Source organism: Oreochromis niloticus, linkage group LG16, assembly GCF_001858045.2.
Source record: "Oreochromis niloticus isolate F11D_XX linkage group LG16, O_niloticus_UMD_NMBU, whole genome shotgun sequence".
Classification (NCBI taxonomy): Eukaryota; Metazoa; Chordata; class Actinopteri; order Cichliformes; family Cichlidae; genus Oreochromis; species Oreochromis niloticus.
Window position 1 is genome coordinate 1539954 of NC_031987.2, and position 22167 is coordinate 1562120.

General features: G+C 46.2%; 1 protein-coding gene across 16 annotated transcripts in view; it reads left to right on the forward strand.

The window, feature by feature from the left end:
* Positions 1-22167, forward strand: part of stxbp5l (syntaxin binding protein 5L) — a 140632-nt gene that overhangs the window by 101694 nt on the left and 16771 nt on the right. For 3 of the 16 annotated variants that reach the window (XM_005450387.3, XM_013270221.3, XM_019353118.2), the window contains exons 18-20: positions 6437-6588; positions 8769-8837; positions 9879-9944. In XM_005450387.3, the coding sequence (XP_005450444.1) occupies positions 6437-6588; positions 8769-8837; positions 9879-9944 (287 nt within the window). Of the gene's footprint in view, positions 1-6436; positions 6589-8768; positions 8838-9878; positions 9945-17083; positions 17222-19981; positions 20036-22167 lie in introns of all 16 variants that reach the window. The other 13 variants (XM_005450389.3, XM_005450390.3, XM_019353119.2 and 10 more) reach the window with 10 other exon arrangements.

Sequence of the window (22167 nt, forward strand, 5' to 3'; positions counted from 1 at the left end):
GGGTCAAGTGTTTCCTGGTCTTCCTGAAGTCCACGATCAATTCTTTGGTCTTTGCCACGTTGAGCTGCAGATGATTCTGCTCACACCACGTGACAAAGGAGTCGACCACAGCCCGGTACTCTGTCTCATCATCCCTGCTGATGCATCCAACCACTGCAGAGTCATCAGGAAACTTCTGAAGATGGAGGTCTCTGTGCAGTGGCTGAAGTCTGTGGTGTAGAGGGTGGAGAGAAAGGGGGAGAGGACAGTCCCCTGTGGTGCCCCTGTGTTGCTGATTACCTTGTCAGACACACACTGTGGGAGACGTACATATTGTGGTCTTCCTGTCAGGTAATCAACAATCCAGGACACCAGAGAAGCATCCACCTGCATCGCTGTTAGCTTATCACCCAGGAGGGTCGGCCTGATGGTGTTGAAAGCACTGGAAAAGTCAAAAAACATGACCCTCACAGTGCTCACCAGCTGGTCCAGGTGGGCGTGGACAGCAGGTAGATGATGGCGTCCTCTGTTCCGAGACGAGGCTGATAAGCAAATTGAAGGGGATCCAGATGTGGTGTGACGATGGGTCGCAGCTGGTCCAGGATGAGCCTTTCCAGGGTCTTCATGATGGGGGAGGTCAGTGCCACGGGCCTGTAATCCTGGGGGCCACTGGGACGTGGCGTCTTTGGAATAGGGACGAGGCATGATGTCTTCCACATCACTGGGACCCTCTGCAGACTCAGACTGAGCATAAACAGTTGATGAAAGACTCCACACAGCTGGGGGGCAGAGGCCCTGAGGACGCGGGGACTCACTCCGTCTGGTCCAGCAGACCTGCCTGAGTGGAGTCTCCTCATTTGCATCTGAACCTGGTATTGAGTGAAGGTGACGGGTGGGGGAGGGGTGTCAGGAATCTCACAGGAGGCAACAGCGCCATGTGACGAGAGAGGCTGACACAGGGGTGTGGCTCTGGACTCCAGGCTGACTACAGGTGAGGTTGTGGGGGTGTGAGCAGACACTGTGGTGTCGAATCTATTGAAAAACAGATTCAACTCATCAGCTCTATTCTCACCTCCCTCAGCTCCCCTGCTGTTGGTTGGCCTGAATCCAGTGATGGTCTTCATGCCTCTCCACACCTCTCTCATGCTGTTCTGCTGGAGTTTCCACTCCAGCTTCCTCCTGTAATTGTCCTTAGCCTCTCTGATCTTGTCCTTTAGTAGCACCTGGACCTTCCTCACCTCCTCTTTATTGCCCCCTCTGAAAGCCCTCTTCTTGTCATTGAGGAGAGCTTTGATGTCCTTAGTCACCCACGGCTTGTTATTCGGGTAACAATGAACTGTCTGAGCTGGAACAATGGAGTCGGTGCAGAAAGTTATGTAGTCTGTGATACACTCAGTAAGCCCGTTGATGTGCTCGGCGTGAGGCTCACAGAGTGTCTCCCAGTCGGTCAAACAGCCCTGTAGTTCCGCTAAGGCCTCCTCTGACCACCTCCTAATGCTCCTCGTGGTCACAGGTTCCCTCCTCACAATTGGCACATAGTGTGGGGTGAGGTGACTCAGGTTATGATCTGACCTATCAAGTGGGGGGAGGGAGGAGGAGCTGTATGCATCCTTGACATTAACATACAGAAGGTCTAAAATTTTCTCTCCCCTGGTGGGACAGGCCACATATTGTCTGATGTTGGTAGTGTATTGTCCAGTGATACATGGTTGAAGTCACCCGAGATCACAATAAAGGCACTCGGGTGCTGAGTCTGTAACCGGGCTATGGCAGAGTGGATAGTGTCATATGCAGCTGTGGGGTTAGCAGAGGGAGGAACATAAACAGCCACCAAGATGACATGAGAGAATTCCCTGGGTAAATAATACAGCCTGAGTCCAACAGCACATAGTTCAATGTCCGGGCAACAAATCCTTTCTTTGATTGTTATGTGGGCGGGGTTACACCTCCGGTTGTTAACTAAAACAGCAAGCCCACCTCCTTTCCGCTTACCGCTAGCGATGCTGTCCCTGTCCGCCCGAACAGTGTGGAAGCCTTCCACGGAAGCATTCTCGTCGGGAACGTCCTGGTGCATCCATGATTCAGTGAAACACATCAGGCTACACTCTCGGTATTCCCTCTGACTCCGTACCAGTGCTGAGAGCTCGTCGATTTTATTCGATAACGATCGCACATTTCCCATTACGATAGACGGCAGACACGGTTTATACCTCCTCCTCGCTTTGAGCCTCCGCTGTCTCACCGTCTCCTTCTTTCTTCTCTTCTGTCCTTGACCTCTGCATCCCCGATGTGTTTTTCTCCAAATTTCAGCTGGTACTTCTGCAGGTCTGGCCAGCGAGCCGGCCGGCATCAGGGCGATCAGCTGATCTCTGGAGTAAACAGTCCGCGCGTGTAGGAGATGTGCCGCGGTCCCGTTCCTTGATAAAAGTAATAGTTCCACGGCCAATGAAAATACAAGTCAGAAAAAAAAGAATACGTAAGAAAACAGAGCTAAACTAAGAGAAAAAGCAGGAGCGACTGTAACAGGCTGCACGCTGGTTGGCCCATTGCGCACTAAAAGGTTTATAGTTGGCTCTTGGTCTGTGTATACGCGCTTTGTGCAGTATTGAGTTGGTATTTGCAGTATTTGTACTGTATCATACTGTGAGGCTGGAGGGAGGGTGTAAATATGATAATGGGCCATGTGTAAGCTTTGTAATTTTGCTGTTACTGCCAGCAGTTCATGTAATGTGACCAAATTATTTAAATGTGTTCTCAAGCTTTCTTGACAAATGTAACACCTGCGAGCCAAGCTGAGAAAAACACCATATGTCCTGTGACCGTAACCATAACACTGAATGGAGTAAGGCGTGACAAGCAGCAACAAACACGAGCACATCGCCTTCTTCTTGCTGCTTTTGTTATTTTAAAGTAACTTACTGGATGTGGACAATGATTATATGTTGTGCTGAAGTCAAACAGGAGCTGAATGACTTCCTGAGCTCAGAGGGTTTGAGACCACTTGTCTGGCTTTGCTGTGAATAGAAGCTTTATGGGCAGAAACCAATAACAGAGGAGTTTTCAGAAAAGCTCTCTGCAGGTCAAGGCAGTCGCACCATTTGAATCTCTCCTCTGAAGCTTTTCATAGCTTAAGTGAAATTGCAGCAATTGATTATCCAGTTTTTTGGTGCCTGTCTCACATACTGAGCAGAACACACACACACACACACACACACACTCTCACACACACACGCACACACACACACTCACACACTCTCACACACACACTCTCACAGACACACACACAGAGCAGAGTAACATTAGGATGTCAGTGAGACGTGCTCGGCACAGCAGCCTGCTTTCCTGCTGATGTCACAATAAGGACTCAGCTCTGTCTCCTCTGGGTTCAAGCTTAAAACCCAGTCTTAATAAAATGTCACGTGTAGTTCCCAGAAACGTATCGTCCAGCTGCAGCTGTTGGGAATATATTGTCAAGGCCAGATGTTGATAAGTTAATGAGGCTTTTTAATAGTGATTGTTCTAAATGGTCAAAGGAATTTGCAAAGAAAAGCGTCTGGACTTCTTTAAGTTGCTTGAAGACGTTTCACCTCTCATCCGAGAAGCTTCTTCAGTTCTAAGGTCAAATGGCCGAGAGTCCCAGATTTAAACCCAGTGGGAGTATCCCCCCAAAGAGGGACAAAGGACCCCCTGGTGATCCTCTAATCACATGAGCCAAGGTGTGAAAGTGGGTGTGGGACCTAATCAGCCAGGGTTTCGGGTGAGCTCATTGTGAAACCTGGCCCCACCTTGTCATGTGAATTCCTGAGGTCAGATCTGGGACTCTCGGCCATTTGACCTTAGAACTGAAGAAGCTTCTCGGATGAGAGGTGAAACGTCTTCAAGCAACTTAAAGAAGTCCAGACGCTTTTCTTTGTAAATTCCTTTGACTACGATGACCTGGATGACTGAGAACCTTCACAGACATTGTTCTAAATGGTTTCCACGGGCCGGCTGTGCTCCCGTTGGACATTAGTTCTCCTTGTAGCTCGGGTCAGTGAAAGTGTGGTGTGCTCACAATATTGTAGCATATGCAGTGTTGGGAAGGTTACTTTTAAAATGTATTCCACTACAGATTACAGATTACATGCCCCAAAATGTATTTTGTAACGTATTCCGTTACGTTACTCAATGAGAGTAACGTATTCTGAATACTTTGGATTACTTAATATATTATCATGCTTTTTACAACTACATGAATGTCCTATTGCTGTGTGATTTATTACTATTACTGAAGGTTACTCTCCATACCAACACCAACCAGATGTTTAAACCTTAATATAAATGAGTAACAGTAGGTGGACATTAGGTAAGGCTGCACTTTTTGCAGCGATCTCGTATAGAAAACTATTCCGCGCGTATATAAAACAGGTCCGCAGCTCCGAACCGTAGTAAAGGGACCTCTGGCTGATACGTCGGGTTCGTGTCGGGCTCGTAGCCGAAAACTAGCTTTACTTTGTTGTCTGGGTCAACTTTGCTAGTTAGAGACAGAGAGAGGCGTTGAAAGGCTCCAACGGAGCTTATTGTTTCAGAGGAAAACACGAACACAGTGTACAGTCGAGTCTTAATAGCTTACTTACAGCTGGGCTCGTCAGGCACTCTTCTTGGCTGCAGTGGTTATTATTATATTTACATGCTTCCAGCTCCCGTTTCTGCTCAGTGACAGCTCGGACTTTTCCTTTTTCTCCCTCCCTCGCTCACAGACACATCACGGGTATGACAGTCCATTCTCCCTGCAGCACGGACTACACTGCCCATCAGGCTACACTCTTTAGGGCCATGCCTGTAACACTCTGCCTGTTGCCTTCATATTAAATCATTTTTAAAAATAATTCTTCACATCATTATGGGGGCCGCAAGTAGAGGTGACGTGGGCCGTGAGACTGAGACACAGGCGTTAGAGCCTCTTCTTTTGTTTTTGTTTGGGTTTCCACCTGCGTGGTGACATAGCCTAACATATGACACAGGAAAAGACCGTCGTGTAATCCATTATTTCAACAAAGTAACTGTATTCTGAATACCACCCTTTTAAACGGTAACTGTAACATATATATAGACAATACAGTTACTCATATTTTGTATTTTAAATGCGTAACAGCGGTACATGTATTCTGTTACTCCCCAACACTGAGCATATGTAGAATAGTGTAACATTGTAGCCTCTTTTCAAACGTGTCTTGAAGATATTTGCATAGAGTACAGGACATAATTTTCCACTTTCGTCCCACTGCTGTGCTGTGTGGATGTTTCACCGGGAGCTCTACCACCCAGCAGCTAGGAGCTAGCTCTACTACCTAGCATAGGTGCTACTTTTACAGGAAGAAAGAAAAGCTCAGATACCGATCGTTGGTTCAGACAAGCTGCATCCCAGCACCGAGTCCTCCCTCTGTCCTTCATCAGTCCACGTGAAAGGTCAGAAATCTTAAATACACATAAAAACATATAAAGAAAGTCATTGGTGCTGCTGCGGGTACCTGAGGAATACTGTGAGGACTCAGTCAACTCTGAGTTTGTAGTGACACTCAGATCATCATCAGTGCTTTTTTACATTATTATCGTTTTCATTTAATAGACAGAAATCAATAAATCTGATTCATATTATTGGAAAGCAGCAGATTTGTTCCAAGAACCAAGAAAACTGAACTCATTAATGGTTCAGTGACTTTACACTGGCTGCTCATCACATTTACAACTGATTTCATCTTTTCCTTGTTACTTACTAGTAATAATAATAATAATAATAATAGTAATGAGTGTATCCACCTCACGCTCGAGGACAGCAGCCGATCGAGGGTTTGCTGTGAGGACTCGTCGACTCGCTCTGTCACTGCTAAAGATGAATTTTAGGTTTCTTTCTTGGACATTTAATTACAGATTTGATATCTTTGACATTTTTATCCTTTGACTTTATTCTTTATGTTGTCTTTACTGTGGAGTCACATTGTATCTTATTCACTTCAGTCCTGAATGGTTTCATGATTGATATGTAAATATCTTTTATAATTGTGTTGTAATTGTGTTATCTAAGAACGCACTTTAATCCATATTTTGATGAACAAACGTTTCATTACTGACTCAGTGAGATTGACAGAGTAGAGACGACAGTCTGGATGATTCTCAGCTGAAGAATCAGCGACTGATGTAAATATGCAAAGACAAACTCGTGCCATCTAATCTCTGTTGATTCCTTTATCCTGATGCTCCACAGCAGCAATGCATGGCAGGTGACGATCAGTCATGTGGGAATTCTGGGATCAGTATTAGAAACATGGAATAAAAGCAGACTGTTTAATTCACCCTTAATTTGACAGCGTTTTTCATGTTACTTGGCACAACTCTTAATGTCTGTGTGTGTGTGTGTGTGTGTGTGTGTGTGTGTGTGTGGTTGTGTCTTCCCTCCTGACGTTGTGTTCGTGTCCAGCCTGGCGTTCGGGAATTGTAACGGCCTGGCGGTGGTGGACTACTTGCAAAAAACTGTCATATTATGTATGTCGACACTGGATCTGTACGGAAGCACCGACCCCTACCAGCGCCTTACCCGTTCCCCCCGCAGGAACAGGCAGTCCACCTCAGGTAACACACACACTCACACACACACTCACACACACACCTGATACTGAATCTGACGCTGAATCTGATCTTTTCTCTGCTCCTCTATCTTCTTTTCTTTCTGTCTCTTCTGATCTAGTGCGTGACAGATATGACAGTTTCATTATATTCCATCAATATTTAATCAATCATTACTGTTAATCAATCATTACTGTTAATCAATCACTGCTGTTCAGGTGCTGTTAACATATGCACTACTCAGCCCTGACTCTTAGTTTTCATAATATTTTGCATTCAGTTACATTATAATTATAAAGTACTTTTATTATTATATAATAATATATTAATTGAATATATAAATATATATTAATTTAAAAACACGGCTCTGCCTGCTGCTGTTTTCTAATGTGTTACTTTACAAACTGCATTCTTATTATTTTAGAAACAAAATTTAACTTCCAAAACTTTTAATGTAACAACTCTTGGAAACAAAATGCAAACGTATTAAAGTGCATTTTCTGAAATGATTTCAGGGGTTTGACATGTTAAGCCTTTGTTAGTAATGCAGGTATTTTAGTGTGTAATGTAATAATGTCCCACTTTGAACAGGATGACTCTGCAGTGGCCTCGAGAGCTTAATGGACTGCAGAGACAGAAAATACAAACCAACTGAAATAAAAACATCTTTAATAAACGGACGTTTTAGGCACAGCATTAAAAACTAGTGAGAATAACTGGTGGTGTTTAAACTCCTCTCAGCTGACCGAAAACAGAAAACGTGACATTAGCCTCGCAGTTAGCACATCGTTAGCATTTGGTTGATGAAGGTGAGGTTCGGACAGAACCCTCAGAGTGGGGAAAGCAAACGAGAGCAGACGTTAATGACACTGACACAGTAATATCAGATATCTGTAACACCACGACGGCCTGGATCTTCTGTCCTTCCTCTTTGCCTGTCACACAGTCACACACAAACACAAGGACACCTGCCCATCTCTGCCTGTCGTAGAGCTGCACTGTGATATGAAGTGCATGTTAACAGGTTGCGTGTCATTCCACATGAGCATCATATGCATGTTGTCATTTGATTTCTCAGTCTGTTGTTAGCCGTGCTCGAGCCACACAGGTGTTTCTGATCCCTCCTCCTTTTCTCTGCCGCTGATCTCGTCTGGTGACGGCCTCTGAAGCATCTTAATCATATTTAACGTGCTTGAGCCGTATTCAGACCCACCGTTTAGGAATCACAGTGTAAAATGGAGGCCGTCTCTTTTTTGGACCAGGCACCAACTTGGTGGTAAATATTTCAGAAGAACTTGCAGCAAGTGCTCGTTTTATTGCGTAATTCCCACAGGTGAGCTGAAAATACTCTGGTGATTTTTTCATATGCTGTTGCACCCTACACTTTCTGTGTGAGCTCTTTAAAATCAATGTGGAGACAGAAGGGAAAATAGAAGCGGGCAAACATGCCCTTTTCTGTGCTGCGGGTGGTGCCGTGCTGATCTGAGGCACTTACTGTGCTCCGGTTCACACAAGGCTCAAGACCAGACTTTGAGAGCACAGCCAAAAGGCCAGTGCCGGGTGCCCACTCCGAGTGTCTTTGAGCAGTCTGAACACTTCCTGTGCCTCCCACCACATCTTTAGCTGTTGTCATCACACACACATGTGTATGAGTGTGAAAGCGATCAAATGTGGGCATTTATTTCTAAGAATGATGTCACAATGCAGATGATTAAATGACAACCGAGCTTGGTTTCCATGCTGCGCTGCTGGTAATGACATGTTCCCTGCTAACACCAGTGACACCAGCAGTTCTGGGTTTGCTGGAGTAGCGGGTATTTCTTGTGCCCTTCCCTGACACGATCTCACTTGCTGCTTGCTCTCACTTTCTTTTCCTCTCTAAGCCTGTGTGTTCTTCTCTCCCCCCCTGCCTCCTCTCTCTCCCCACCCTCCGCCCTCCTCATCCACCCTTCCCATCATCCTCATGCATTCCTCTCACTAACATTCCTTCTTTTCTCATTATTGCCATTCTTCCTTTGAACCCACCTCACTTACACTCTTCTGTTTCCACCCTCTTGTCCTCTTTAACCTCTCCTTGCTTTAAACCCTACTCCTTATTTCCACCACTCCTTCCTCCTCCTCCTCCTCCTCCTCCTACTTTGGTGACTCTGTGGCTGCTGGTGTGGGCATGCGGGCCTGCCTGACAGAGTTTTGCATGCGCGGCCTGTCTAACTTTTATTCAGATTCAAAGAAAAGGATCCGTACATCCTATCAGAGTAAGTCGGGCCTTCCCAAAGGCCGGGGGAGTCGGTGTGTGTGTGTGTGGGGGGGTGTGGGTTGGTGTTTTGATGGACATAGTAGGACATGATGTTTGGTACAGATGATTGCCACAAGAACTGACACAGACTCGAAGCCCAGGGACAAACCAAAGACATGACTGGGATAAAGCGAGACGTCACCTGCAGAGCTTTGTCTATTCCAGTCATGTCCAGCAGTCTGTCCTTTGCAGAAGAAGAGACACTTCTTTGAGACAGCTGAGCAAGCACAGTTATAAATAATGCATTATCCATGTGATGTATATTTTAACTAAAGCCAGTGGGGTTATCGAAGCTAACTATGGTTACAGAGGAAAGTTTAATGAGGGTCCCTCTCAGTCGCTTCAGTCATTTGTAACGTCAGCATAAACTATTGGCATCACCAATGTTTGGCAGAGCCTTTGACTGAAGCCAAATAATTAAAGAAGTCCAAATTTTCTGAACTGTGACGCCTCTGCGAGGCTGTTAATGAGTCCTTAATGAACGCTGCTTCAAACAGCCCACATCTGCAGTCGGGCTTTGAGGGCTGAGTTAGAAATCTCAGTGTTTGTGGCAGTTTTTACAAACGGTTCGACTCCATGTTGGCTCGTGCTTGCTGCATGTGACTGAATATGATCCTGTTTGAATGTGTGTGTGTGCTGTTTGGTGTGTTCAATATTTATTCCACTTTATCATGAGATTTGCACTACATGCTTTTTGAATTTCAATGCAAGCTGGTAAAAGATGTTAAATCTGATTGTAGTGCAGGTCGCATCAGTAATCAGCCACTCTGCCCATCGAAGGCACGTTGAATACTGATAAAAAAGCAAAGAGCAAATATTCGAGGCTGACCTCGTGAGGAATGATGTAATGATGAAGCATTGTTGCTAGCTGCACTCTTTCTTTGGGCTTAGAGTGGCTGACTTCTACCAATCAGACGTCTGCTTAATCTGCATGACCGGCGTGCTTCAAATAATCTGACACACTGCGTGTGCTGCTTCTTCTTCCTGTCGGCTGCTGCAGGCCTTACTGAACTCACTGACAACCAGCAGTCGATTGACATGGAGAGGAGCAAGTCGCCCACTTCAGGTAACCTGCTTACACACTCACACACAGACACGCACCAGCAGCCACCAATCCTTCATTCCCTGAATGCAAATGTCTTTGATTGGCACTGAGTCTTTGTGGATGGGATGCTTTGTCTTTAAACTTGAGTTACAGCCTGTGGTCACCTCGTCACCAGAGCGTCGTCACGTGGTGAGAGCGCCACTCTGTTCACTGCTGTTTCAGAGAAGTGCTAGCACTCCTTAGGTGGAGTATACTGGGTTTGTCTCAGCTGGTTGGTCCTTTAGTCTGAAGTCGTGTGGTGACCGTGTTTCCCAAAGGTGAAGAAGAAGGAACGCTGCACGCTCCATCAGCTCGGTCGTTTCCTTTGACATGTTTGTCTTTCACTAACACTGATACGGCAGACTGCAGTGGAGATACAGCATGCATGTTAATGAGCAGCAGTAACATCATCAGAGTGGTTTAGATTCTTATTTTGTATCATTGACACTGCATTATTTTTATTATTAGTTTTTCTTTGAGTTGTAAATTGGCTGGCATCTTATCATTACTTGTAGCAAATACTCGAGGATGTATCGTCATGTGAAGAACAAAGTTTTCACCTGGACTCCTGTGATAAAGTCCACCACAGGATTTAAGAGAAGTAGCAGCCAGGTCAGCTCCTGGTTAGCTCTGTAGAAGCCGAGGTTTTAGCACCACAGGTCAGACTCTACAGGCCTCGGTCAGCAGGGTAAATGATGGAAGGGCTGCAGGAGAAAGAACGTGGCAGCACAGCTTGGGTTTGCAAAGCTGCATGTAAACAACACATTAGGAGAAAACCAAGCATCAAACCAACTGTCAGCCCCGTGGTGGAGGGGTGAGGATCTGGGCACCTGCAGTCACTGAGTGGATTATGAACTGCCCGTCCAGCCGCTAAAGCTTGACTGAAACTGGGTCGTCAACACCATTAGTACCTACTCGGATCGACTCGCCACAGTTTTCAGGGTTTTCCATTAGATTATAATACCATGTACTATAATAGTACCTGCTCTGACTGGGATCAGATTCAGTGCACTCACTGAGAACTATATACAAGACTTTATTTACAGAGGGGTCAGTCAAAAACAAGAAAAACGGGAGTGATGCAGGAGCGGGAGGAAGCGGGAACAGCTTATGAGAGAGGCTGTTCTGAGAAGCTGTGATCAAAGCTGTGGGAGACTGTAACAGACAGAGAAACGATTAGTGAACAGGTAAGGGAGCAGGTGAGTCAGGACAGTGGTGCAGTCGGCTTACATGCAGGTCCAGGTTGAAGAGCTTCAACCTGGACCTGAATCTCTTAGGGGGTGGGGTGGGGTGGGGGTGGTGTTTCCTGTGGGAGAATCCACAGAGAGTGAGTCTGAGAGGGGGAATGGTTCCTTGAGTACTCACGAACGTCGGGGATGGCGGGAAGGAAGGAAGAATGGAGTGCAGGCGGGGCCTAGGTACCACAGTAGGTGACTGAACCAATTGGCGATGAGTAGCAGGTCACGCTGGCTTGAATAGTTCGTTGTGATCGAGAGCGAACAAGGCTCAGGTGCGAGGCGGGCGGCTCCGCCCAAGAGAGAGCCGCTGAACCATCCAAAACACAGTCCCCACAGCTGCTCCCACGGACCGTGACAGGGCGGGGTTTCAAGCGATCCGAGCAGGTAGTAAAATGTGACGTCACCCGATGAGTCACGAGAGCGTTTTGTCCAATCAAAACTCCCATCTTTGGAAACCCGGCAACGAGGAAATGGCTACAAAAAAACAACTGCTTCCCCGAGTCTGACGAAAGGCCACAGACCGAGCAGCAGGAGTATCGTCGTCGAGGTAACGACCACCGTCGTTAGCCTCCTTGTCACATGCTAATTATGTCTAGCGACACTCGGACAACGACGACCTCGCACATCAGGTAGTACTCGACTGTAATGGGAAAACCAGTCGATCCGAGTCGAGTTGTGGCGAGTCGAGCAGGGTCGGTACCAATGGAAAAGGGGCTAACGTGAAAATGATCCCAGCAACAGCTGCATGGCTGAGAAAAGGAAAGAGTCCTGTGAAAACTGCCTTCATCATGTGACTGCATGATTCAGCACACATGCTTCCTGCAAGATGATCGTGTGATAAAAATAAAACCTAAACATATCGGATGTTTGTATTCATACTCATCATGATGTCACTGGCATCGAGTTTCAGCATCACACTATGGAAATATAACTTCAGATGTGATAGAAGCACATCTGAAAGCTTGTCTCTGGATGGGATCAGTGCAGCTGAAGACAATGAGGCAGAAATGTGTAATGGATGAAGAAGAGATGACAACATTTCCCAGCAGGTGTTTTTGTGTCTCTCAGAGGAAACGAGTGTGTAGATCTGTGCTTGCCCTGCCAGGCTGGCACGCCGTGTCCTCCGGGCTCTGTCGGGTTTGTAAGGCTTCAGGTAAAAAATCAACCAAATCATATTCAGTGTTTCCGAATCCTACGCTCATGTAACAGACGGGAAAATAAAAACAGGGGATAGGAAACAGAGAACTATAGGAGCCCAGGTACCACATCAGGTAATCTTACTGTATAAAACCTGGAGTGTTCCAGAGGAAACTTCAGCAGCTTCAGCACGAGTACAGGCGTCAAAGCACTTTGTGCCATCGTATCATCCCTCAGTTTGCCTCGATGGCTGATTTTGCTTTGGTGGCTTTTAAAGAAAGGAGGATAATTGAACTGTGTTTTAATGACTCGATTAAACCTGCAAAACAACAACTCAGTAGTTCTTTAATTCATTTTTGTTTCTGTGTGTGACAGAAAAACTGCAGCCACAGTTGATCTTTGTGTGAGATATCATTGCTGGGGATCATTTTTCATTGATTATGCACACGAAGGATCGCTGTTTCATGCAAATGCTCAGTTTGATGTTTTTGTCTTTTCCTCGGGGCTCAAAGCTTTCTGATTTTTCACCAAAGTCATTCACAGGATTCTAAAACTGATCCCTGCCTTCCAACCAGCAATGCAGAGACCGTTCCTCTTGTCCTGTCGTTGATCCTTCAGTATATGCATGTAGTCTGGTGTCAGACCGGATCCACGTGGGCCTGATGGGTCCAGGTCTGTGATGGAGCCATTTGGCTAGATGGAGCCAAATGCTAAAAACGACAAGCCAGCCGTTGTTTAGTGACAGCTTTATTAAAACTCTGCTTGTGTCCGTGTCCACAGGAGACCGAACACTAACATAAAATCCCACCAAATGCATTTTGTGGATGCATCATTAATTTTCCTCAGCTGTCCACAATCTGCTGCTCGTCGATGGTTTTCCTGTGATTGTTGTGTAAAGACACACAGATACACACTTTCGGTTTGTTGTCACGTGGACTCTGCAGCCTTGCCTTTGAGCCTCCCAAGGAGAGGATAACAACAGCATGACAGATCCAGGACGAGCTGTTCTTTGCTGCTGTGGCGAGGAGTCTCTCAGCATTGTGATGTGGACGAGGTCATGGTCATTCTGTCCTATTACAGGCCTGTCGCTTGTTAATTAAAGAGATGGAAAAGGAGAAGAATTATGGAGCGGTGGATGAAAAGCACGTGGACAGATGCGGCATGACGCTGCATGAGTGTGTCTGATTTGCTTTAACAGTTAAACGCTGGGGGAAGGGGGGGCTGAGGTTCATAATTATAAGAAATGTTAGCAATAGCTGAGAGCAGCACAGCCGGGCTTTAAATGTCAGTTAAATCAGGTTTGAAGTCATTCATATTAATGCAGCGCAGATGTGAAATGTATTAAAAGTTGCGCCCGCAGACAAAGCTGGCCGCGCTGTGCCCGACAGGTGCAGAGTTCACGCTTTGTTTTCTCCTGCTGAATATCATCTTCAGCCCTGCTCTGTGGCCATTAGAGGCTGTCCGCCTGTCCCCGGCACACCTGTTGTGCTGTATCTGTTCAATGCCATAAACAGACTGTGGACAGCTTATTAAGGCAGCCAGCCATCGTCCTGATTCACCCCACGTGTCAATAACAGGGAGCTTCTCTCTCACTTCTCAGCACAGCTTTCCCCTCTTGTTCCTGACCTTTCTCCCGTCTCTCTCTTTTGTCATTAGGCCCAGTAATTGGCCCCCTCTCTGGCCTCAAAGCTGTCTCCCTTCACATCCTTCCCGTTGTCTTCTCTTTAATGTCCTGAGGTGTGTTGTTTGGGTCGAGGTCATGTATTAGATTTCCTCTGGGAGCAGTACGCGACATGTCGCTGTAGCGTGGCTTGACCTGGTCCTTCAAAAAATGGACTAACAAGACGAGACGTGAGCACTCGGCACCTGACCCCACGCTGCGTGACCCCACGCTGCGTGACCCCACGGGGTATATTTAGCACCTGAGGGGAAAGGTGGGGTTTGATCACATTTAAAAGAAGCTTAAATACACATTTTTCAGCTAAACCCTGCTGGAGGGTTTTCTACAGCCATGTCTGTGTAATGTACAAACCCATGTAAGCACTAATTAACCTAATTAACCTGCAGAGAAACAGTTAAATTCATTATAAAGTTCATCACATGCTTAAATCACTGATGCTTTCCTTTAAATACTCCTCGAGCCTCCACGGTCACTCGGGAGGTTTTTATTTGTTTTGTGGTTTTTATTTTAAAATCAGAAAATAAAAGTAAAATTCAAAATTCAGCAGTGTTAAAAACCCTATCATTAAACCAGAGAGTTTCATAATATTAATCATAACCATGGTGTTTAACTAATAATACACATGTACCACCAGTGAAAATAATAAAGCAGCAGCAACAGACGGGTGAACGTCATTAGCCATGTGTTAATCATGTGTGCAATCCATGAATCAGGCCTTCAGGAAGTTGACCTCAAAAGAGGGAGCAGCTAGTGGACTTCAAAATAAAAGCATAACAAAACCGAAACTTCGTATCAGACAGTGTGTTCTTCGCCTTAGTGAGGGAGATGCTTCCCAGCTCCCTCACACCCGCCACAAAGTTAAGAAATAGCTAGCTTTCAGGAACGTTAATTTAGTTGTAGTTCATTTTGCAAAAAAGGAACAAAAAACATTATTTTATTAAAAACATATAAACTGAATGGCAGCATTTCTTTATTTTTATATATTTAGATATCTTTATGATGTCTCCACTCAGCGATGTCTGAATGTGTGGCGTACCCCTGTGATGTCATCACCTCCAGCACCGTGGTAACACACAGCTTTGCTCTGCACACTAATACAAACACAGGACCTATGGCCACTTTATTAGGTACACCTTGCGGTACCAGGTTGGACCCGTTGGCTCAGACTGGACAAAGTGCTGGAAGCCTTCACACAGCTGCTGCACATCCGTGATGTGAACATGCCAAAGATGCTCAGTTGGGCTGAGATCTGTGAGGTGGTGTGTTATCCTGCTGGAAGCATCCATCACAGGGTGGTAGACTGTGGTCATAATAAACTCAGACTCCACCCTCTGAATGTTTCTGAGCAGGTAATATTTTCCATCTTCTGTTGCCCAGTTTTCGTGGGTCTCTCTGAGTTGTAGCCTCAGTTTCCTGTTCTTAGCAGCCAGTCTGGTCTCCTGATGACGTAGCTCGTCCTCTTCGAGCTTAAACCATGCTCAGAGCTGTCTGGCCATTCACCTCTGACCTTTAACCTCACCGAGGGCCCGACCTCTGTAAGTGAATGACATACGACTATGACATGGTTGTGCAGTGAAAAGCTGCCACGTTTGAAGTCACTTAAATCAGCTTTCTTCCCCTGATGCAGTACTGTCAGCTGTACAGGTCCACTGTTCCCACTGGTACCAGTAAGTCACGTCTCTGCAGTCAGAGGCTTCTTTAGCCACAGTGTCAGCATTAACAAACCAGTAAAGTTACTCACGAGTGACAATAGTCTCACCGAACGAAGGATCAGATCAGGTCAGTTTATAAATGATGGTTAAAAACTATTGTGCGTACGTATAAGCAGTGCTCTGATGAAGCTGGATGACTGATGACTATATGCAGTGGCAGACAGTAGAAATGGGGTAAAGTAGTGGTGATCTGGGCCCTGTGCTATGATGCTAGTGCAGCATACTCAGGATATCTGGCAGTCAGATGAAGGCGGTCATCAGTTCGATAAGCTAACCCTGAGTTTATCAAACCAGCTTGAAGCTCATTCACATGAAAGGGTGGCAGCACTGGACCAGTGTAGATTAGCATCTACTAATCAGGAGGTTGGTGGTTCAATCCCTGGCTGCTCCAGCTGGCATGTTGAAGTTTTCCAGGTTCCCCTGGTGCGTCCTTCAGAGTGTGAGCGTGAGCATTGGGTCAAACATGGTTAGATACACAACACTCAGCTGTATGAGCGAGGCCGGTGTAAGAAAGCACCTCCTCAAAGTGAGTAATGGGACCTGTGAGTTTGCAGTAGCTTAGCATCTAGGTGCTTAGTGTGTGTGTGTGTGTGTGTGTGTGTGTGTGTGTGTGTGTGTGTGTGAGCCATGTTATTAATAAGGCATAGCTGGGTACAGACAGCTAACAGACTTATCAATATTACAGCTCAATCACTCAGACACAGGAGAATCATTATTCTATTAAATGAATATTTAATGGCTGTAAGAACGTTTGAACTCTTATTCTTTCAGCTGAAGATGAGACATGAGAACAGAATTCAAACAAACAGGTGCTGCTGTGTTAGGATGGTGTGGGTTAGTCTGTAGGACAGGAAATACTGAGGGAATATTATCCATATTTAATACTGAGGCTCATTATGGAAAGACTTCTGCTCACAGAGAGGTTTGAGCCATCCTCCAGGGACTGTGGGTAATCCTCAGAGGAACTGATTGGTTAGCAGGTGGTGATGTCATAGCTGTTGAACGTAACCTGCTGCAGCACAGGTTAGGGCTGTAATATAAGTTGCTATGGCAACGTGTCATGGTTGGAAGTAAACCGCCTCCAGGATGAAGTTACCTGGAAAAGCCTGGAAAATGCTGCTCTGTAGGATGAGCCTGTGGTGTGGTAGAAGCAGCTGTAGCAGTGCTGCTGTGGTTTGTTGCACTGATGGCTGTGAGTATGTGACCTTCCCGGTATGTGCTGGTGGGATGGAGCTGTTCTTATGACACCTTCTGTTTTCATAACCTCACGACTGTTTCCTTCCTATTACCTGCAAGTTTCTCTTCTCCCCAGTTCACCCACTGTGTTTGTCTCTCCCCTGTTGCCCTGAAAAGTCTGTGTCTGTTCTGTTGGATCTCCTGTTCCAGTTCATTACCCAACCTCCCTTCACAATGACCCCCGCGTCCTGCCAGAGCCTGTGGCCAGTCTGAGAGCCAGCCACTGCAGTCCAGTCTTTTACTTACTGGACAATGGTAAGAGGAGGGGTGTTTCGTGGATCTCAGCCTCTTCGTGGACACCTGCTTGGAATTTTTGTCTTTCTTTCTTTGTTTGTGTCGTTGTTTTGGGAGAGGGAATAATTAGGCTTTGGACAGGCTGCTGTTTGATGTTGCACCTGCATGCTAACGCTGCTTCCACACTGTGAGCAACACTATCAGCAGGGCGCCAGACTTTTACTGACTAATGTTGAAGCACAAATATAACATATTCAGCCTTTAAATAAAACCTCATGCTCACTGACCAATGGGGACACAGTAAATTCATAACAACAAATCATATTTCTTTGGCTAGCACAAATGTTGTATATATAATAGAAGCTGCAGACGGTAATTAAACAGCAACAGGTGCACAGGTGGAGGAGGCTCCTCCGTCACCTGTGGTGGGTCATGGGTCGGTTCAGCATGAAGCATATCTGCAGTCGAGAACTAATAAAACCAAGCAGCAGCTGCAAACAGCAGCATCACTGACAATGTGAAAAGTACGGTCGAAGCCTCTCACAGCACGAGGCCGTGTGAAGCTCTCCGCTGCTTGCAGTGCAAACAGGCTTACAGGACTCTAGGCTGTGGCTGCTCTTCAGTGTGCTCCATGCTTTGTGCAGAAAACTGCAGCTGGTGCATTGTGTGTGTGTGTGTGTGTGTGTGTGTGTGTGTGTGTGTGTGTGTGTGTGTGGAGGGGGGGTTCAGACCTCGGGTTCTTCATCATGCTGCAATGCTGCTGAAGCAGATGGGCTCAGGTGCTGCAGCTGGGCACCTCTCCTCACTCATCGGCAGCACCGGCGCTTCAGTCTGACATCAATCATCTAAACACAAACATGCTCCCGTACCTGGCGATGGCGCTCGGGGTCTCTGTCTGTCTGCGTGTCAGTAAAGCTGCTGTCTTATCTTGCTGTGCTCTTGGCTAACATTCATCACTGTGCTGTCTCTGACTAACTGCATGGAGCCCTCTCTGATGAATAAGAACTCAGCTTGCTTTGGATGTTCAGACGTTAGTTAATCAGAGGTTTAGTCCTGTGTTAGTCTCGTTTGGGATGTCAGCACTCTGTACATTACTGTAACCTGGACACAAGACATGTCACCTTCATCGGTGACAAGAGCAGCAGGACAGTTAGAGAAGACACATGAACACGGGCCTGACGAGCCACAGGAAGTAAGATGGACGCTGCAGTTATGTTTCTCAGAGGTATCTGTGTTATTTGTGCTCGCCATCCATGTGGACAGATAAGACGTTACCTGCTGAGAGCCGGTGCAGGCGAGAAAAACAGGCTGATAAATATGTAAATGTTGCAAATGCAGCGACCTGCAGGGTCACAACAACAACTTTAAAGATCCCACCTGCTGCTGGATAACAAGAAGGAAACGTTGTCTCTGTTCTGCCTGTGAATGAATCCTGGAGTAATGAACAGAGCGCTGAGGTCACCGATGAGGCTGGTCCGACATCAGATACTGTCACACGTGTGTTTTAATACACAGTGTGCACAAGAACAATGCAGAACAACCACACACCTGAACGCGTAAGCATGATGTTGTGACATCGCCACTTTCCTGCTCCTCTGGCTGGAAAGCGTCTCTGTGGTTAGAAACCAAAGGTGCTGAATTCCAGTGGGTGCAGTGCATGCTGGTTAATATTCATTTCACAGTGAGAGACCCTTCGGCTCCTCAGATCAGTCCCACCGGTTTATTTTGATTAAAATACATTTTATGATGTGTTAATGCAGCCGCTGAGCCATTAAACAGAGGAAGCATCTGTGAGCTACAGGTTCATTATGAGAACATAATTCCTGTTGCTGCATCTTCAACACTGCACCTTTCATACGGTCGCAGCAGCATCTGGTGACTCTGGTTTATTATGAAGAGCGCACAAGCACACGGCCCTCATCTGTTATCTCATTAGCAGCACTTATTCAAAAGTCCGTCGAGGTTCACGGAAGAAACGCAAACAAATTAATGACTGGAGATTCGGTGAGACCAGTGTTTCCCATCACATGCTCAGCCGCCAGCGTCGGCCTGTGCAGCAAACATGCTGAATGACATCAAACAGGTTTTTCATGCTTTTTTTCCTCGTGGTCATCAGCTGGATCGTGTCTTCCAAATCCCGCCTTCTTCCTGAGGGGAAACAGACACGTGACGCCTCGAGTTCGACCTTTGCAGTTCTCTCCTTACTGCAAAATGCTTGCAAAATGTGTATGTGGTTATTTTGGTTTCAGTGTCTGACTTTGTTTTTTTATGACACTTTGTGGTGTCACCCTGTTCATTTGTTGCTTCCACGTCAAATCCCAGGCCCACAGAGCGGACTTCATTATTCCAGGTGTAGAGTTGAGGAGTGTGCTCTCAGACTCAGAGTGATTAAAAACATCAAAATGAGTCTTTACACGTTAAGAGATGCAAAGAGAGACAAAAGAGAGCACCTGCTTCAAATGACTAATCACTGAGTAATCGCTCTGTCCACTCGAGACTTTCTGCCGTTGCGCTGACTCAGTATCACCAATCGTGCCGGCCTGGGACGACAGTGGAGCATGCTTTTTGAAAATATGCCTGCAAACATGCAAGTGCACCAGTTTGCATGTTCTTTGTTCATTTGACTCGGTTCCATTTGGTTTCTTTTCAGTTTTTTCCCACTTTGGTTTGTCATCGTTTGAAGCAGATTACACCTCCTTTTCTTCTTCTATGATTTCTTTTTTGTTCTATTTTATTTTGAAGGGATTAACTGGTGCTTTGTTTCCTATTCTTTTGTTTCAGTAAAGGGACCCGGCAGAAAGTTAAGTCTGCCAACAGATCTTAAGACTGATCTTGGTACGGTAGGCGAAAGCCAGCAGTTTTCACTTGATTTCCTTTGAGTTTCTGCTTTTCTCATGGTTTCTAGGCTTTTGTGTTGCATTAGTACTTTTGGATTTCACTCAAACTTTCCTCTTTCAGTTTCCTTGTTACTCTGTCCGCCTGTTCAACCAGCCCATGAGACTGTCGGCCTAACCTGTTCGTCCATTTTGCCCGTCAGTGTGTTTTGATTTAAAGCGTCTGTGTTTGTTCCTTCTACATTTTGCAAGTGTTTACAAAGGTGATTTGTAGCTCATGCCCACATTTGAACTTGAGGTTTATCATGCTTTATCATGATTGGACCATCCTCTGATTTATGCAACCTTTCCTCCATTGACAGGCTTTGCTCTGCAGTGCTGGATCACTTGCTCCCTCGCTCATTGTAACTGGCCCATTTCTCTCTTAAACAGCCTTCCTTCCATTTTGACTGGACCCCCCCCCCCATACATCTGTAACTGCTGCACACACATGCAGATCTTTCCCTCTGCAGTGCCACACATGCTGTCACCTCTCAGAACTTCTGCTTCTCTAACCCCAATCGTGCCTCCTGATTTTTGACTTGTGTTGTTTGGTAACAGCTTTACTAAATGCTCCATCAGTAGGAAGGTGAGGACAGAAACTCAAACGTCAGTTGTTTTGAATGCAGCACATTTAGTTTTGGTGTCGTCATCGAACATTAAAGAAAACAGTAGAGCTGCAAACGCTGAAGGTTTAAAATCCACGACAATAGAAACCTGTGTGACAGTAAGACGCTCCAGTCTATTGTGTTTGTGCCTTTGTGTTGATGATGTGTGTTGTGCGCGTGTGGTGAGGGGGTGGAGTGGGATGTGCACGTCAGCACAGTGTCGCGCTTTCAGCTATAAACCAGTTTCCTTCAGAACATTTCGAGGCAACAAAATGAACAAAACGTTAAGCCCGATCGCGGCGGCGGCGTCATACGCTTTGGCCCCGTGTTACCTGCAGTTTTTCAGTCCCTGCGCTGCCTCGTCAGTCCTGCTGTGAAACTGGGTGAGTGTTGCACGTGGACTGGGTGGCACCCTGGAGCTTTTCATCTTCACTTTGAAATTGAATCATTTTTGCAGCGACTGGCTGCACGGCAGAGCTCTCTGGGCGCCGGAGACGAACGATCGGTGCCGAATACTCGGAACGCTCGAGTGTTTGCACAAATGATCATGATATTGTTTATCCTCCTGCTCCACTCGTCTCCATATATAAGACCTTCAACCAAAAAACACATGGAAAGCTTCTGTCCTCCCACGGCAGCGACCACAGCTGCTGTTAATCTGCCACGGGGTGGGGTGGGGGGGTCACTGATAAAAAGGGGGCTCTGTTTTATGTACTCAGTGAGGATGAGAGCGTAGTGATATGTAAATAAATACAGGTCAGTGTGTCCATAGACTGATGTTTTTTAGACATGATCACATGACTGCAGAACCTGAACACACTGATGCCCACCTGTGATCCCTGCCTTCATTATTTAATCGGCCCTTTGTGTACGTTGGAGAGCTGGAGTGTAACTGTGGCGTCTCTAGAGCTCCTCTGTTGTTTAAATGTGTACAGGCTTTCAATAAGTCAACACCAAGAGAGCGCATGTTCGAGGGTATTGTTTCATTTCCATAGTGAAAAACGGGCCACATACTAGTGTGGATCGATACCAGTGCCAGCATATTGGGATCGATCCGTCCGCCTCTCGTGCCCGCTCACAGGTGTGGAGGAGCTGTGCTGGCTGAACACAGAACAAGAGAAGGTCAGCCCGGCCTTTCTTTCCTTTGTCTCATTAACAGGGTTTGGTTCCAGCACAGTGTACGGACCCGTCCCTGAGGGGAGGCCGTGTAAAGCCATTCCAGAAATCACCGAGTGTGTTGGTATCAGCGCTGTCCGTAGATGAATTTGTAGCCCAGCCAATATAAGCGAGTGCTAATTTGACAGAATAAAGAGCAGAGGTTGTTTTCGTTCTTCACTTGCAGCTTTGGATGTCATAAAGCTTCTGGCATTAGAGTTTCTGCTAAAAACAAGGTTTCCCCAAACTTCACTGAGATAAAAGCAACAAAGTGGAGATGAAACGAGCCTGTTTTATGTCACGTCACAGACTCGATGAAGCTGCACTCACA